General features: G+C 44.1%; 1 protein-coding gene across 2 annotated transcripts in view; it reads right to left on the bottom strand.

Moving 5' to 3' along the window:
• Positions 1-19,279, bottom strand: part of ASTN1 (astrotactin 1) — a 345,625-nt gene that overhangs the window by 82,033 nt on the left and 244,313 nt on the right. For both annotated transcript variants that reach the window (XM_043486036.1, XM_043486035.1), the window contains exons 12-15: positions 12,468-12,634; positions 9,017-9,211; positions 7,541-7,668; positions 32-136 (exon numbers count right to left, since the gene is read on the bottom strand). In XM_043486036.1, coding sequence (XP_043341971.1) covers positions 32-136; positions 7,541-7,668; positions 9,017-9,211; positions 12,468-12,634 — 595 coding nt within the window. The remainder of the gene's footprint in view (positions 1-31; positions 137-7,540; positions 7,669-9,016; positions 9,212-12,467; positions 12,635-19,279) is intronic.

Raw genomic sequence — 19,279 nt, 5'->3', positions numbered from 1 at the left:
GGTGGGAGGGACGGCTCACAGCTGCGCTCACCCTGAGAGACGGTCACTTGGTTGAGCTTGATGTGGTACATCACAGAGCGGACCTTCCAGTGCTGCAGCACGGGGTATCCCGACACCTCACTGAAGTTCACCATCCCTGGGGACAGAGGAGACGAGCGCTCAGTGCGTGCAGTTGATTCATAACTCCCAAGTCTTCTGGTTACGGGGTGTAATTATGAAAAAGTGAGAAGTCATGCTTGGATGGAGAAACTTTCTGGAATCATAGTAACAACAGCTATAAACCTTTACTCGGTGCCAGGTACTTGGCTAAGCACTTTGTATATAGTCACATGATCCTTGTGAGCGAGGTACTCTTGTTTGCATCTTATAAATGAGGAAACTGAAGCTTAGGGTGTTTGCATTAGGGACCTACACAGAGCCAGATAGAGTTCCAGGTGTGCCTGAGACCAGGCCTGGGTTCTCAACCATTCTCGTCTAATACTCCCTTAATAAACTCATATGAAACTCTAGGTTTACTGGAACACATAGGTTTTTACTGTCTTTAATAGCTGTAGTAATTGACTCAGCTCACGTTCCTGATAACATTGATTTTTGTGTCCTATTTAACTGATTTGTGTTCAGTATTAAGGTTTTAATTACTCTGAAGCTGATAATACTGTTTTGTCTTTACCAGGAGCGACTGTATTAGCATAACTAAGTTAGTAAGGGGCAGGAATGGGCCCTAAACCAGGGGTTCCCAGCCTCCAGGATCTAATACCTGATGATCTGAGGTGGAGCTGATATAATAACAATAGCATATGATGATTATTTTTATAATTTCATAATCATAATTCAGAATTTTATAATTATTGAATTTGTTTAATAATATTATTATAATTACTATCAAACTGATATAATAATAATTAAAGTTAATAATAGTAATAACTTTATTGTGAAATAAAGCACACAATAAATGTAATGCTTTTGAATCATCCGGAAAACAACCCTCCACCCCCCTACCCTCCCAGGTCTGTAAAAAAATTGTTTTCCATGAAACCAGTCACTGGTGCCAAAAAGGCTGATGACCACTGCCTTATACTGAATGTCATCTATGTGCCAGATGTGTGATAGACACTTTATGTGTGGTCCGTCTTTTATAAATGGGAAAACTGAGGCTCTGAGAAGCGAAGTTACTTATCCAAGGTCATTCTCAATTAATACACCCTGTATAGCCTCTTAGTGATGCTATAATGAGCTGTTCTTGCTTGAACACCTTGGAGAAAGAGTGGTATTCTACTGGAATTCTAGTCATCACTATAAATATAAAATGCTACAGAAACAAAATAATTAGGCCATAGGAAACAAAGAAATCACCTTGATAACTTTAGAAAGTCAATTTTAGCTTCATTTCTCTGCCTAATGTATGCATAAATGTATGCATATATATGTACATATGCAAATATAATGGTCACAGATATGATAAACTTAGATAGTGAGTGTGTGTGCATAAATATAATGGCAATAATACACACATAGTGAATTATCTTGCCATTTTGACCCATGCTTCCTTCGAGTTAAATCAACTAATTTAGTACCTAAACTGGATGAAGAGTGGGCGGGATTAATTAGCTGCTTGTCAACTCCAATCAAATTAGCTGAGTAATTGCCAAATTTCCATTTCTGTGTGAATCATATGGGAATAATTATAGGTAAGAAAAACAGAAAAAAAGGTCAGGAGAGGTGCTTACTGAATCAATTGCTTAAATTTGATCTCAGGTAATCAAAGATAAGTTACTTGAAACTCAGAAAAGGTTTTCAGCATTATTCCATTCAGATGCTCTTCTTTTAGGGCATTAAGCTTTGTGATGGCAGTTATACTTCTGCATACTCTGACTTTTAGCTTTTATGTTAATTGTAGAAGCATATCAAAGAAATTCTAACTTAACAAGTATAAGACTGCAGGCCTCCAAGGTACATTTTCTTAGAGTTATAATGTGCAAGTTTTGTAAAACTGTTCTATGAAGCGCATGTTCTCTAGTGATGCTAGCTCATCAGCTTGCTGTTATTTCAGAAACTCTATTAATAAAAAGATAGCAAGCCTGATAAAAAAAGATTTTTTTCAATATATCAGAAAACATTCCCTTTAAGGGAATTGTTTCCTAGCAGGAAAAGAAAAGGGCATGGAATCAGGTGGCGGGACCTGGCCAGGGGACCTAGTGGTTCCCAGTGTTCCATCTGTAAAGTGAGCAGCTGGGCTGAGATGACCCCTGGTTTCCTTTTCAATTCTGTAATTCCAATCAGCTGTGTGACTTGGGGCTTTGCAACTCATTTCTTTCAGTTTTTGTATCTGAAAAATAGGGGATAATAGTATTCATCCAGGCTACTTTATAGGTAGGTTATCAGGACAAAATAAAGCTACAGGTATAAAAGCCCACAGAGAAAATATGAAGCATCATATAGATACATTACCCCTAACTGTGTGAAACTGACATTTGTTAACTGATGTTTTTGTTATAAATTCCCAGGCCTGAGTTCAGGTCAACAGATGGAGGAAGGCAGAAAGGAAGCTTGGATGTTGGGGGTAAGCAGGGGTGACAGCCAGGATGAGCCAAACAACCCAACTCCATTATTTCACTGCTAAAGAGCAATTCTACTGAGTGCATTTACCCTGCACCACGCTCAGGGAAACAGTTACGTAACTGTGAATGCTCAGGAAATGATGTTCTGTGCTCACTTACAGATAATACTTCCATTAGTTAAAAAGAAAGGGATATTTTAAAGTATATGTTTTCTTGCTGAGTCATAGGGTTCTTTCTCAGTGTGCCCTTGCAATTCAGTGAGTTCTAGTTTTTTCTTTTATTATTTGGGATACTTTTGTGAATGCCTTTTTTTCCAAACAAAATATCTGTTTTTTCAAGAAAGGAGACTATTTTTCTGTTCATATGCTTGAAAAAAGAATGACTGAATAGACCTATGTGAAAGAAAGAAAGGAGGAAAGGAAGAAAAGAAGGAAGGAAAGGAAGAAGAAAAGAGGAAGGAAAGCAAGCAGGCAGGCAAGGAAGATAAGGAGGAAAGAAAACAGAAAGAAGGAAGGAGACAAGGAAGGGAGGGAGGAAGAAAGAAAATAAGGAATTTAGTCTACTCCTGTTGTTTTATTGAAATGTCAAGGGGACATTTAATCCCCAAAGTGCTCAAGATAAGAGGCTGCTTCCTTTGGATGAACTTGAAGAAATTCCAAAAAAGCTCAGAGCTCTGAATCTTCACATAGGATTTCATGATTATGGCACCCAATTTGTCCATGAATGTGGCCTCCTCTACCTCCTTGGTCCACCTCTACACTCTCTTCTTTTTCTCAACCGAGAGCCTGAAAGTTAAGTGGATAATGGCCAGGCCACATGTAAAAAATAGAACTCTGATAATCTACAGCAACTAGCCCAAGAAGCGAGCCTACCATCTCTTAGTCAGACTTGTAGGAAGTCAGACCACTATCTATTAAAAGTTCAGCAAGTCAAACAATAACTCCTGTAACAATCAAGCCAAAATCACCAGGACTTGATTAAGACTTGATTAATAACTGACAGCTTCCCTAATTTTTGTTCTTGCTTGCAAGTTAGGTTCCACCAGAGAGAGTCAAATATGTCTCCTAAACATTTACCTAAGAATACGTCCCTCCTGGTTAGTTGGGTCACCTTCCTGCCAACAGCCTACATGCCAATCAGTGCCTATCTGAAGCCCTCCTTTTTTTCCACTTTAAAGCTTTCCTATTTCTCTCTCTTGGTCTCTGCAAAGAAGCAGATGACGGTGGCTGACTCCCTCGCTGTGTGTAAGTAGCTTTCACCTATTTTCACTTTGTTGGTCTTCATTTATTTCCACCTGATTATAACACCCAAAAAGGCTAGTAAAGCTTCAAGTTCTTAACTGTTTTGATAAGGAGGAAAGAAGTCTGCAAGATAAAACACATACATCAGTAATTTTCCAGTACATCCCATTTTTTTTTTTTTTTGGCTGCACTGGGTCTTTGTCGCTGTGTGCAGGTTTTCTCTAGTTATGGAGAGCAAGGCTGAGCCTTGGCATGTGAGTCAGTCTAGAATAGGTCCCCATTGTGGTCCAAGAATCCCTGAAGGTCCCTGAGATCCTTACATGGAATATTCAAGGTCCTGCCTTTTCCAACTACAGAAAGCATGGATTTTCTTCATATACTTTGACCCAAACAATATATTACAATAAATTGAGTGCAGAGGTGAGAATTCAGCTGTCTTCTATAAAGTCAGCCCACCAGGGCTTCCCTGGTGGTTCAGATGGTAAAGTGCCTGCCTACAATGCGGGAGACCCGGCTTTGATCCCGGGTCGGGAAGATCTCCTTCAACGTGGTATATGGGCCTCTCATTGCAATGGCTTTTGTTGTGGAACATAAGCTCTAGGGTGTGTAGGCTCAGTAGTTGGGGCACACAGGCTTAGTTGCCCTGTGTTTTGTGAGATCTTAGTTCCTGGACCAGGGATCATACCTGTGTCCCCTGCACTGGCACGCTAGACTCTTAACCGCTGGATCACCAAAGGAAATCTCTCCAGTACTTTCTTTAAACCAATAATTCTGAAAGATGCAAACAGCTGTAATGTGTAAAAGGATTCTCTAGTTAAATAGATTAGGGAATTTCTGGACTAAGTAAAAGGTATTTCTTTAGGGCAGGACTTCTTGGAATCTCCTCCATGTTCAGGTGTTGCAAATTGCTGAGAGGTTGATGCTATAGTCTTTCCAAAGGAATTTGAAGGCAACCTACTTATGAGTGGAGCACTGTTTTTTCATAAAAAAATAAAATAAAATGCTTGAAAATGCTGATACTGAAGAATCTGAAGATCATTTTTGTTCTAAAATCTTGTAAGCTTGACGTTTTATGGGGATTTAGACCTATAATAATGTATAGTAAGGCATGCTATGACACTGTATGACTCTCAGGAAAGATATAATTAAAATGCTATCAGAACTAGAAAATACATATGGAAGAAATGCGGTCAACAGTCTCTTTAACTGATTCTTTTTTCCCCCAATATTTATTTCTTTGGCCAGTCTTAGTTGTGGCACGCAGGGAACCCTTTTACTTTCAGTTGAGTGTGTGTGCTCTGTCCGTTAGCTGGGTCTGACTCTTTGCAGCCGCATGTACTGCAGCCCGCCAGCCAGGCTCCTCCGCCTGTGGACTTTTCCAGGCAAGAATACTGGAGTGGGTTGCCATTTCCTACTTCAGGGGATCTTTCCCACCCAGAGATCAAACCTGTGTCTCTTGCATTGGCAATTGCAGCATGCAAGCTATTAGTTGCAGGATGTGGGATCTAGTTCCCTCACTAGGGGTACAGCCTGGGTTGCCTGTACTGGGAGCATGGAATCTTAGCCACTGGATCGCCAGGGAAGTCCCCCTTTTAACTGATTCTTCTAGTTATTCCAGGCTTTGAAAAAACAAGACTGATTCCTTCTTACATCAAAGGAAATGCCTGCTCTTGGTCTAACTGCTATCACTTTTTAATCAAAACAGGTTTAAAAAAAAAAAAGGGCTGGGAATAAAATTAGCAGGTCACAAAAAATTCTCTCTATACTTTTAGGAATGCCATTGCCTCAAACCATGAAAAAGGAAGTGTCCCACCAGAACATCCTTCTCCTTTGGCCTCAGATATGCCAAACCAGGAGGGGTCCAAAGACATGGGGAAGAAAGATATTTCCCTTGTGGATGAGAACCAAATTTGGATCTCTTTCTTATTTCCAAAGATGGAGAGTCAGACACATGTTCTTCTGATGTTTCTCAGACCTGTTCACCTCCCCCCACTCCCAAAGTTCAGGTAGCATCCAGGACAGCTCTGTGCCCTCCAGCCTGGCATGTGAAGTCCAGCTCCTCACGTCTGTGTAAGCTCTGATGTGTGAGCAAGCGGTCCTGCTGACTCACTAAATGGAAGCCAGCTGGTTTATTGGTGGTGTGGACCCTGTCCCACTTCTGTGTGCCGCGTCACACCTCCTTTACAAGGCATTTTAAACACGCTCAGGAAGTGTTTCTCAGCAAATGACATGGAAACAAGAAAACCAGATTGCCAAACACTAGCAATGGAGGCTGCAGTAATACACCCAGAGGTGCACTTTAATTTTTTCCGAAGTGTGTGTGTGTGTGCGTGTGCACATGCACGCATGCAATATTTTAGAAGCCGGCTTATTTAGATTTATTTCCAGTCCAGAATATATCTAATTGTTTTTTCTCTCTTGTGTTCCTTCCTTCTACTATAAGGGAGACACAATTTGGGAGCTCAAGTGTCCATATTTTCTTTCTCCTTTGGTACATTTATTTATTTACAAAACATTCATCTCACTATGCATCAGGAACTGCTCTAAAAACTTTACAAATATTTATTCTTTATACTAATCCTATCAGAAAGACAATGTTATAACATCCCTTTTTTACAGGTAAAAAAATCTAAGGCACAGAGAAGATAAGTAACTTGTCCCAGATAGCACAGCCAGTGAAGAGCAGAGAACTGCTGTCAGGCTCCAGAGGCTGAGCTAGTAATCACTGTGCTAGGCCATCTCAGATGGACCTGCTTCTAATCCCATTCCAGTCTAAACAAATGTTTCAGACATGATATCTGAAAAAGGCTTACACTCAGTTCAAGCCATTCTTCAGGAAAGGGGGTAACAAAGGGGATAAAGGTCTAGAATAAGGAAGACACAGAATGGAGAAGGAAGAGGAGTATGGAGAAATGACCAAAGCTGACAACAGAAGAGCTCATGTCCAGCCTTCTAGTAAGTGATCCCGAGTTCCCAGCTGGCTGCCTCTTACGGGTCTCTGGAAACCTCTGAAGTGTCTTCTTTGGTCCAGGAAGCACTCACTGGGGTCTTCAGTGGCACAGAATGGAGAAGCATCCCCAGGTATGCTCACCTCTCCCAAGCACCCCATACCTTCATCCATAATGAGCCCAGGAGAGGAGTGCCATTGGACTCAAAACAACATTGAGGAACAGGTGCTATGATCTCCATCTTACAGTTGGGGCTGTGAGACCCCAAGAGACTGCACTGTCTAATGTCACACAGCTAGAATGTAGCAGAGCTAGGACTCGTTTGACAGTCAGACTCAGCATTGTTTGACAACAAAGCTCTATCATTTTCTCTTCCCTCACACTGCTCTCTAGGCACTTGTCCGGGAAACCCAGCCATCCAAATGACAGATATTCAGCCTCGAAGCAATCCACCTTCTTTCTACCTCTACTCTTGACCCTGTCACTTCCTCTAATCTATTGAGAACTCTAAACTCCTACATATCTATTATCTCATTTGTTTTCAAAGCATCCCAATAAAGCTAGCAGGGAAAGGTATTATTATGGCCATTTTGCAGATAATTATGTAATAATATCGGCTGTTTTACTGACAAATAATCCTGCTGATGTTCAGTCTTAGGACTAAGCTTTTAGCATGTATCCAGGAAATCACAGGCTTTGAAACCAAGATAAGCAATGTCAAGACTCTCGAGCTCCTAAGGTCACAGGGAGCTGCTTGCTTCTGCCAGTTAAGTAAGGTGCATGGTACACTCACCAGTCAGGAAGTCGGGGTCTGGGGTGGGCTCTGAGATTTCCTCCAGGCACTGATTCTCCAAGGGGACAGTGGCCACCACAAGACCGTCTGGCAGTTGCTGGTCTAAACCTCGAGCAAAGTTGTTTTGCCTGAAAACAAAGGCAGACTTTCACCTCTGAGTATTCAGGTGAGCCCCGGTCCTCAGTGGGGGAGCTGTATCTCCACCCACGGCGGACCAAACACTCCCCTCACGGTGAACCTCACCCAGCGTACATGTCTCGAGTAAGATTCAAGTGTGAGAAATAAGGTGAGGACTGGGGAAGATGAGAAACAAACCTGCTGAAAAGGTCTACTTACAAGACAGAGAATGTTCTTCCCTCCCTTCTAGTTCTTACTGCCGGAGCCCCTCTCCACAGGGCAAATGCAGCCACCACAATATTCCTTATGAGACCTCACTGCTTGCCACTGGCAAACGAGGCCCCAGGATACGAGGAGAAATTTTATAAAGTCTACTGTCTGTAATAGAAAACACGGCTGACTCCAAGAACTAGCTCGAAAATTGACTATCGGTTTTTTTCTTGTAAGAATCCAGACTCAGCTTGCTATCAATTGCTGGTCCATATTATAACGCTTTCAATCATCATCATCACCTGAAATGCATCGGTTCTGAGGAAGATGCACTCAACCTAAGCTAGATGAAGGACAGGGCTCAAATGGAGAATCTCCTAGAAAAAGTCTAAGTCAGTGATTTGAGACATTTTGTTCTCTGGATCATTTTACACTCTTAAAAATAACTGAATGCTCCAAGTAGTTTTTTTTTTTTTTTTTTTTTGTATATCTATCAACACGACTTATCCATTTCATATCATAAAATGAAAGAAAATTAAAAAAAATATTTATTGATCCATTTTAAATGACAGTAATAAACCCATTTAATATTAACTTGTTTTGAATAATGATGACAAGTGGCAATACTTTACATTTTTTGCAAATTTTTTAAATGTCTGACTTTACAGAAGACAGCTGAATTCTCACCTCTGCATTCAATTTATTGCACTATATTGTTTGGGTCAAAGTATATGAAGAAAACTCATGCTGTCTGTAGTTGGAAAAGGCAGGACCTTGAATATTCCCTGTAAGGATCTCAGGGTCCCTAAGGGATTCTTGGACCACAATGGGGACCTATTCTAGATTGACTCACATGCCAAGACTCAGAGGGATGACAGAACCTGAGCACTTTGTGGTGGCTTCCAAGGAAAATCTTGTAGTCCTGCCTGGACAAAGTAAAAATTACTTAACACTTTACTGTTCATAGTTCTTGGGTTCTGGAAGAAGGAGTGTAAACCTAGAAAAGACCAGGGGGCAGAAAACAACCTAACCCTTTAGGGTTCATTTACCTGGATCCAAGATACAAGCTTTTATGCTGGTTTTATAGCCCATCAGGGACAAGATTCATCAACAGCCCTGAATAACCAGCTCTATGGATGCGGGGTTCACCTGAACGTTCCTCTCAGCACCTGTCCAGCCGCCACTTCCTTGGAATGGTTGTTGTAACCAAAGAACATCTCCCCAAAGAGGGTCTGGTTCATGGGAAGCTCTCTGCTTTCCCCACAGTCACCTCCCTCTGGGCATGTCTCCGCGATGAGTTGGCAAGAGCGTCCGTCCACACCAAGCTTGTAATCCTCGATGCATCTAGCACAGTGGAAGACTCAAGATAAGAAGTTATTCCATCAATAAGCCATGCAGCCCACTCAACCCAATAGGTTGGGGGAAAAAAGTGCCTTCAGAAGAGTGTTGGATAACCAAAGGTTATGAGTATCCTAAATTGATTTTGTCCCCTTTATAACTCAGTTTCTTAGGTCTAGAAATGGAGTATCCTTGCAGTATGTGATCATACAGAACCTCTCACCTTTCCTTCGCAGATAAGTGCTTTCCAGAACTCTGCAGTTCTCTCTTCTTTATATGTATGATTTCCCAGATAGGGTAAGAAACGCAGGAGATAAGCTTACAAATGAATTAACATATTTATCACCCACTCCTTGGAAAGCTTTTTTTTTTTTTAAATTGGAGTATAGTTGTTTTACCATGTGAGTAGACACATTTAAATCCAAGATGTTCTAGAGCCTTTCTCCAGAACGATCTATATGGTCAGACCCTGCATTTGTTTGGAGGGTAATTAGGCAGCAAAAAGAATGACACTTAACAAATTAATAACCTTCTAATCCGGTCCAGTGACAAGCCAACTAAGAAATTAAAAAGATTGATCATCTTGCAGCTGTGTTCTGTTTGAATGTGTACAAACACAAGATCAACCCGTATTAACTCCCCCTTCATTCAGAGTAGCCTTCCTGAACGAAATAGTTACTAGGACATGCTGTGTGGACACCTCCTGGGTGTCCTCCCCATTAAGCATGTGCAGTTACTCTAATGGAAGAGCAATACTGATGTTGGTAAATATGGGTCAATGACCCATAAGTCATTAATGGGGCTCTATTTGTAGTTCTAGTGAGAAGAACATAATTTGTACCTTCAAGTAAGAAATATTTTGATAAGGCTGTCATTTTAAAAGCATATTGACTTAATTTGGGTCTCTCCTTAGAAACACTCCAAATTTAGAATTTATAGATGTTCATGACATTAAAACACATCATTTATTGCTATCTACAGTAAATGTTGCAATAAGATAAAGACCTCTGTTCTAAAGAGAGGAACAAATAATCATAGTTTTAAGTGCTGAGAAGCAATTTTATCATGGGAATAATGCTGCCCTTTACTGCTGCTGCTGCTGCTAAGTCACTTCAGTCGTGTCCGACTCTGTGCGACCCCATAGACGGCAGCCCACCAGGCTCCCCCGTCCCTGGGATTCTCCAGACAAGAACACTGAATGACCTTGAATCAGTTGACTGACCTCTCAAGAGCTTCAGTCTCCACATATGTAAAAGTGGGAAAAACAGTAGCTGCTTTGTTGGGTTACTGAGCAGATTGCATAAGATAAAGAATGTAAAGAACTTACGTTGTGCCTAGCTTCTAGTAGGTGCTCATTAAATGTTGCTATCCTCATTAGCAGAGGTACAAATGAAGCCTATGTTAATGCAACATTGTTGCATCCCCCATTTACCATTTATATATGGTGGGAACAGGTGTAAGCAGAACTCTTTAATTATAAGTGCATGTGATTTGGTCTTCCTAAAGAACCTCAAATCAAGGACTTCTTTTGGCAGGCTATATATAGTGGATTGGAGAGTGCTAAATATACATGTGTACCAAATTCTGATGAAACAGTAAAGAAAAGTCCAGTTAGGGACCTACTGCATGGCCTAAGCAACAGACTTGACTTGAGACCCACAAGGGAATGAAGGTTCCTGCTCAGTCCACCCTGAGCATCTCAACAACTTGCCCTTTCCCCCTGCCCCAACCCTTTCATTCTTTGTGCTCATGGCTGCACATTGCTGCTCAGCTGGTCAGTCGTGTCTGATTCTGTGCAACCCCAAGGACCGCAGCATGCCAGGCTTCCCTGTTCTTTACTATCTCCTGGAGTTTGCTCAAACTCCTGTCCATTGACTCAATGGTGCCATCCAACCATCTCGTCCTCTGTTGCCCTGTCTGCGTGTCCCACTGTAAACTCCTCTGAGAGGGAGGAGAACAGACTCCGCATCCTGCTATGTCTCCTCCATGTGACATTTAACTAGGTTGTCTGCACAGAGTGGGTGCTCAAACATGTTTATTAAATAAATGAATGCGATGCAACTTTGGCCACATTTACTTCATTAATTGAAGTGGGTCAACCATAATGATACCATTATAGAGGCATTAAAATTGAGATCAAGCTTCCATTTATGGAATGGGATTTTACAAAAAAAACTAAACAGGAATATTGCTCAATTGCAAAGAAAGAAAATAAAATGAAATACAATAAAATAACATTACTAGTCCACTGAATAATCTCATGATTATTATTCAAGGCAGGCAATGGCTTTTAGCAACAATCCGGCATAGCTTTATTACTATAAACACTGATTTGCATTGCAAGCCTATTGGATTGTGAGATCCTTGAGGACAAGAGCTACATGTCCTTCATCATTGCAGCCCTGTGGCCGGCATGGTATGTGGCATAAAATCAGTGCTCTCCCTGACAGGCAGGAGAGGGGAGACAGGGAAGGAGGTGGGGGAGGTGAGCTGGAGGAAGAGGGGGAGGAAACCACGGCTGCAGAAGAACAGGCCAAATCTTTACTTACTTTATAAATATACCATGAAAATATTTTTAAATATAATTCCAGTCAGTGGTATAAATTTAAATTTTGAGGGAACTGCAGAATTTTTGAAAAACCATAGAAGGCCTGAATTCTAGAGCTGATCTTCCCACTTAGCAACTCCCCAGTCTCAAGGGTCTCAACCTCACAGGTGCATTACTTAGTTTTGTCATCTGTAAAATGGTGTGGCATCGCCTGCCCTCATGGGGCGGGCCTTAGAACAAATGACAGGACCAAGCCGCTCCATGGGAAACGGTTTTTTACACTGAAGATCGTCTACGTCTGAGGGAGTATGGCTGCCCCAAATGCTGGGACTTCAGCAGCAGAATTTAACCATGCCTTCACTCCCCCTCTTCCCTTCTTTGATAAGTGATTAGCTTTACACAATCTTCCCCAGGCTTTTGGACCATAGCATCCTATTGTCACAAAGCAATTAACATTGCACCATAAAACACAGTTTGGAAATTCTAGTGTAAGCTGGCAATGATTTAGGGGTCTTTCCCTCATTGTCAGTGCTGACACGAGACTTTCCCTGAGGGTCCTCCCAACTCTGACTTTAAAAATGCTCCTTTTCCAGTCCTGAAGGCGGTTTCCTTGGACCCTAAGGGCTGGCCTAGGTCAATCAGTTCTCTGTGATTTACTTTTCTGAAGTCCCACATCCCGGCCGGTGGGTTGGCCTCGAGGACGGCTCGACTCACCCACAGAACATGAGGATGTTGTACACGGCGGGGTCGTCCGGGAAGGGTGCCATCTGCTGCAGACACAGCTGCTCACAGCCCCCGTTGAAGCCGTCAGAGCAGTCCACCCCGATGTGGCGGTCGTAGCAGCCGGAGCTGTCCTTCATGGGGCTGAGTCCGGAGGGGCACTGGCACAATCAGAAAGCACCCATGCAGGCAGGTGAGCCAGGGGCGGGGTCCTCTGGGAACCAGAGTGTAGCCACTGATGCCTATTTTTAGCACTCAGACTTGAAACTGTCAACACTGGTAAGCAGTGCATGAATTTCCCACTATGCTGGACTCCCTGTAAAAGCAAGGGACCTATTTTGACCTCTCGCTTCTTCTCTCTGGGCACAGATCACACACATCTGCATTAAAGCTGATCCCTCCAAGCAGGCTGGAAGGGAGCATGCTGGCAAGACAGTGCCGAGGTGCCCCGGCCTCCCAGCTGGGCCTTAGGCTGGCAGGAGAGTGGAAGCGATGGGCCAGAACTAAAATGCATTCGAAGGGATTCCTTTGGGCAAGGGGCAGGGAGTGCTGCTGTTTGGACTTTGGATTAATAGGACTTTATTTTTTACGTTTCAAAGCACTTTGTCAACGTTGGTAATGGATGGCAGTGTTGGAGAAAGTGGACTGAGTCAGGGCTGCGAGCTGGAAGAAGGAAGTGGACCTTCTCTGTGACCTTGAAGGGAGGTTTGACGGCTCTCCCAGAGACAGCGGCTGCACTTGTGATGTTCCTGCCTCAAGGATGCTCTGGGGAAGACACACAGTCAAGGGCGTGAGCTCGAGGACCCACAGGGGCCACACTTGGGTCTGGGCTTTATCCCAGTTCCCTGGACACTCAGGGTAAAACGTTTAGCTTTTTCTACACTACCACGTCCTCCATAAAATTCTCAAGAATGACAGCAAAGGAGGCGATCCAGGAAGAGATAATCGGTCAGGTCCCAGGGAGGACAAAGAGGCTTGGTGAGCAGTAGAAAGGCTCACAAGGCACCCATGATAAGCCAGGCAGTGGCCAACATTCCTACACCTTACTTACATAACTCTCACACCATCCCACAAGGTAAGCAGGCTGATCATAGACACTGGGGCACAGAAAGCTAGTGTCACATGGCTGATCACAGGAGGACCACATCTGAAACCCAGGCTGGCTGGCTGTGGAGTCCGTGACTTGGTTGCACCATCACCACCTCACAGCACCATCAGGCTCTCACGCAACAGTCACCGCAAACTGAACACTTACTAGTAGCTGGTGCTTTGTTACATGCATGTGCGTGCGTGCTAAGTCACTTGAGTTGTGTCTGACTCTTTGCGACACCCTGGACTGTAGCCCGCCAGGCTCCTCTGTCCATGGGATTCTCCAGGCAAGAATACTGGAGTGGGTGGCCATGCCCTCCTCCAGGGGATCTTCCCGACCCAGGGATCGAACCTGTGTCTCATGTTTACCTGAACTGGCAGGTGGGTTCTTCACCACTAGCACCACCTGGGAAGCCCATATTATTCTCATTTAACAGACTTGGAAACTATTAGCATTGCCAATTAATGCATAAACATCTCACCTCACTGGATTCCATCTAAAAGCCAATGGGTATTTTTTTTGCCAACCCGCTTCCTCTGTCTATGCAATAGAGGCTGTACGTCTGCATTACAACTGATTCTTTCCAACAATTTGGAAGGAGACAGATAACTTGCCCAGGGTCCAGCAGTCTGTATGGGGCAGAGCTGGGCAGGTCTGTCTAGATCTGACCTACTAGCTAACACAGTCCTCCAAAACTAGAACCAAACCAAAAAATGCCTTTAAAAACTCAGTGGAACCCTGTTAAACACTGCCCCTCCTGCCCTGCTGCCTGGCTAGCTCCTGCTCCTGGTTGCCAAGCATCCTGGCCTAGTAGCCTGGAGCTGTCGCAGGTGTGGCCCTGTAAACCCACCTCCCCGCCCTCCATGCTTCCCAATTGAAGATCACAGCAGGATGCGCACTGTTTGCTGACACTAATTCTGCAATTTCCCAAACAAATGCCCCCCCCACCCGGGGCCTGCCAGGCTCCCAGCCTGGTCCAGCCCCTCTCTCCCCACGAAGCCAGCTGGAGTGCTGGAAGGTGACAGCATTTAAAGATGCTTCCAAGGGCTTCCTCGTGCCGTGCAAACCCAGATGTTTCAGATGATGGTAAACAAGCAAACGAGGCAGCTGAGGATTGCACCCCACATTCTGTTAGCTCCCCCCAACTCATCCACTTTCTTGGCCACCCAGCTGTTAGGCCAGATGTGGCACCAGAAGGGAGCTGGCTTCACCGCTGTGAGGCTGCCCAGGCATGGATGTGGGTACTGAAACATAGACGTTTGATTGGAATTAAATGGGCTGCACCGGTTGCCACGAGTTCTTTCTTTTCCTTCTATGAAGCTTGAGAAAAGCCATCAGAGAGACAAAGCCGGTGCTCCTGTTATTCCCACCTCACGTGTTTCAACCCTGGTACCAGCTAGCTGTCTTGGTCATCAGCCAGGACTCCCCATCTTCTCAACCACCCGCTTTGTTTCAGAATGCCCCATCAAGTGTGATGTTTGACAAAGATGTCACCAAAGAAACCCGAGTAGGCTTTGTTCCTGAATGCCCCAAACCTGGCACATGGGCATCTTGCCAGGCCCTGGTGTCAGATAACCATCGCTGTGCCAAACTGGACCACCTGATGTTTACACTTTCTCAGGAGATTTGGAAAGAAGACAGAGTTAGTTGCCTTGTCCAAGCTGGATATTCTTTTTTCCTAAGCAAAGCTAAAAATAATAATAACAGCTATTGGAAATTAAGCAATTCTATGCACAGAACAATCTACATAAATTATCTTCAATCCCAACTACACAATTAGACTTTTCCCCCCTCATTTCATAAAAGAACAAACTTAGACTCTGAAGGATTAAGTGGTAACTTGTTTAAAGTCACAGAGGTGGAAAATGGCAGAATCAGAATTTGGACCTAGTTCTATCTGACCCCAAAGTTCAGTTGTGTCTCTTCCACTTGGCCATGCTGCTTCTCAAGTGTCAAAAAACCTGGATGTTGGGATCACTAAAAAATAAGTCAATGTGTCAACAAAATAAAGAAATCCTGCAGATGTGCTGTTTATCTGATTGTCTTAAGCAACTCCTAGAGTACATTCTGGAATCAATTATGCATTTGTAGATTCAGTCTGATATTCTCTCTCTCTCCTCTTCTCTTCACACACACACACACACACACACACTGTATTATGGGTGCATATATTTATAGGACAAAACTCTGCAAAGCATTCAAAGCAATGACCGTGAAGGCAAGACAAGATCCTCAATCACTAAAAAAGATGCAATTATCTTTACTGCACTGTAACTTACTTGGGTTGCAGTTCAAAGTAAAACGTTTTTGAAAGATTTCCAGAAAAAAAAAAAAAGCTGAAACCATAAATAGAGTTTTCTTCTTAACCCTTGTTGAACCAGAACTCCATCCCCAAGGAGTCTAATCAATCAAGTTTCCCATGGTATAAATTTGCTTCCGTTTTTGCCTGAATATTTTTTGTGCTGTTGTCATCACATTTTGAGATTCTCAAAATTTGTATGTATTTTGTAAAGTAATTAGCCTCCAATTAAAATAAGTAAATTTTTAAAAAATGAAAAAAAATCTGTATGTAAATACAATGCAACTATAGGCTCTAAATCATGGCCTTTTCCTAGAAGTCTTTGAAGCCAGAGACAAGTTGTCAGGAGAGAAATCCTGCCTCCAGGAGGAGTTTGTATTTTCCCTCTTCAAGGACTGGCTGCTCTCTTCTCTCGGCTTGTGGACAATCCCTCCACTTCTTCCTTAAAAGAGAACTGCCTGCAGACTTCCTTGGTAGTCCGGTGGTTGCGAATCCACGCTTCCAATGCAGGGGATGCAGGTTCGATCCCTGGCCAGGAAATTAAGATCCCACATGCAGTGCATCACAGTTAGAAAGCCCCTGTGCTGCAGCTAGAGAAGCCTGCGCACCACAACGAAGATCCTCATAGTCAAAATAAAAACAAAAGCTTTCTTTAATTTAAAAAAAAAAGAGAACTTTTTGATCAGGATTGAGCCCCAAGGTCAGATCTTAAACCATCTTTGTGCATAGGTTACATTTAGCAGTCCCAGGAAGAAAACTCCATTTATTATGGCAACAACCCTCCCCCATCAAGAGGGTCTAATAAATGAGCTCATATTTCAGTGACCCCTAAAATATACAAGGTTAATCGTCTTTCACAAGATGCTCATGGCTTCTTGACTTATTACTGGTCTAAAGCACAATGTGCTAATGAGATTAAAATGATTTTCCCCATTCAACTCCTTTTCTTCTCTGTCTTTCCCCTCTGTTTCTACCAATGCTTTTTGGTTGATTAATTACTTGGGAGTCTAGTCAAATCTCACTCAGCCTGAGACACACACACCTCAGTTCCAGACTATGAGGTGGAGGCCCTGTTGGCAGATGAATATGACTGATGGACACGGGGTGTCTTCAGGGTCCCTGAGAGAAGAGGAACCACTTTCTGCAACTGAGCCTGCCTTGCCTTACCTGGATGATTCATAAGATACACAGCTACAATTCCTACTCAAAATAGGCTCTTTTTTTTCTTTTTTAACAACACAGCAGTCTTATTCCTCTCGTAAATAATGATTTCCCTCGCTATTTGATGGGGACATGTAAGCCCAAGCCATGCAGGACTTCTCCCAAGAGGGAAAAGTTTGATGATGGAATTAAATTTATATTTCAACATCCTGCCCTTACTTCTCTGGAAGCCTCTGAGGCAGACCCTTCTGCTTACTGTCCTACAGAGAGATGGTCATCTGTGATGGTCTCTGCATAGCTGCGCTCCAGTAGACGTGAAATGACACATTTCATGGGAAACCACTGCGGACAGCAAGTGGACAGAAGGGCGGCAGGGTCGCTGGGTAATTCAAAGCTCATTAGAGTATAATGCTCCGGCAAGGGAGGTCATGTGCTCAATACACGAGAAGCGGGACAGCCAACCTCTTCCTTCCAAGGCCACAGTCTGCTCATCTCCGCATGTGCAGACACCTCCCGAAGCAGAAGGCATTTGTGGAGGGGGAGGGGCACTGTCAAGATGAGTGTGAAGATACGGAAGAAGCCTTAGAGCACAGACTTTCCATTTTATAGTGTGTTTTTATAGTTTTATAGTGTTGGAAATCATTTTCAAACTTTCAGATAAAGTCTTACATTAAACCTCAACAGGTAGGCTTGATAAGAAGGAAGATGCTCTGGTTGGAGCTGGGAGAGAGGAGACTGGTGTTCTACCCACCAAGGCTGCCCCAGTCTCCACTGCTGTCTCCAAGGATGTCTGTGACATAATCCCCGGGACCTGTGACAAAAGGGGCTTTTTAAGGCTCCTGAGATGAGGAGATGACCCTGGATTATCCAAGGGAGCCCAAGGAAATCACAGGAGTCCTTAAAGGGGAAGAGGGAGGGCAGAAGAGAAGATGTGCTACAGAAGAACGGTCCGGAAAATGCAATAAAGCTGATTTAAAGATGGTGGAAGGGGACCATGAGTCCCCAAATGCTGGCAACCTCTGGAAGCGGGACAAGGCCAGGAATGGAGCCTCCAGAAAGGAACGCAGCCCTGCTCACACCCCGGTGTTAGCCGAGTGACACAGAACTGGATTCTCACCTACCGAGATAAGAAAACGGCTGCTGTTTCAGGCCATCAAACCTGGGGTAACCTGTCATAGCAGCCATAGGCCACTAACAGAGGGCCTCTGCAGGACGCCCTGGGGCTCTACCAAACAGGGCACCGCGCCCTGTGCTAGGCAGGTGGTAACCACTGCTCCCACCCACCATGGCACAGGAAGGACAAGGGGAAGCAGTGAGACCCATTGTCTGCGGTGGTGGAGGGTGGACCTCTGCTCTGGGAACCATTCCCAGCAGTTCTGCCCATGGAGTGTGGTTTGTTTTGGAACAGAGCGGACTAAGGTTGGTACAGGGCTGTGCCTTTCACGGGCATTTGTTTCCTGTCCCCAGAGACTATATAAACAACAGGGCAATTAACTGGGTAGCAATTAACCCTGTGGGAGTCCATGCATAGCAGAGAGACGTGCCCTGCCTTCCCAGAAAGAAGGAAGGTTGAGCAGCGAATGTGGACCAAGCCCACCTGTCTGGCTTGAATTCAGTCAGGAAAATTTGTGGTCGAACATAGTCTCTCCCCACATCTGTCCCTGTCAGGGCCAGCGAGCTGTGAGTGCCTCCGCTCCTTTCATAAGCATAAGCCTTTCTGGGGAAGCCTTTCAGCTCAGCGCCCAGAGAACTGAATGCCAGGGTTGCTGTGGATGGAGAGGAGGAAGGCAGCTGATTCTCCCCCAGACTGCAGGTACCACAGCTGATGCCCTTGTCCCCAGCCCACCTCCTGATGACATAGGGCCGCTGTGCTAAGACGACGAGGCTTTAGGAGGGTGCTGTTGCTCGGTGGAGTCAGATCAGGCTCAGTGTCCAGTGTTCTCAGGAGGGTCACGAGATTATGATGTGGTCAGCTTTCAAGTTCCAGCCTTCCTGCCTCAGGGATCCTGGGCTTCACGGCCAGTGAGAAACAGTCACTTGAATGGGCCTGGCCCCCTCCTCCCTCCAAGAGCCACGTGGACCACTGACTTCAAAGTCTTATGCTAATGCCAAGCTCGGGTGTAATTGGGTGACTGCTCAGTGGCTCCGATTCGCAAATGCAGCGGCCCTACAGCAAATGCATATTCATTGGAACTATTCCTGTGAGCTCCGTCTCACAGATCACAGAGTCAAAGGTACAAAAATACATCAGTACGG

The sequence above is a fragment of the Cervus canadensis genome, chromosome 13, assembly GCF_019320065.1.
Source record: "Cervus canadensis isolate Bull #8, Minnesota chromosome 13, ASM1932006v1, whole genome shotgun sequence".
NCBI classification, from domain to species: domain Eukaryota; kingdom Metazoa; phylum Chordata; class Mammalia; order Artiodactyla; family Cervidae; genus Cervus; species Cervus canadensis.
This window is presented reverse-complemented; position numbering and strand designations above follow the sequence as displayed.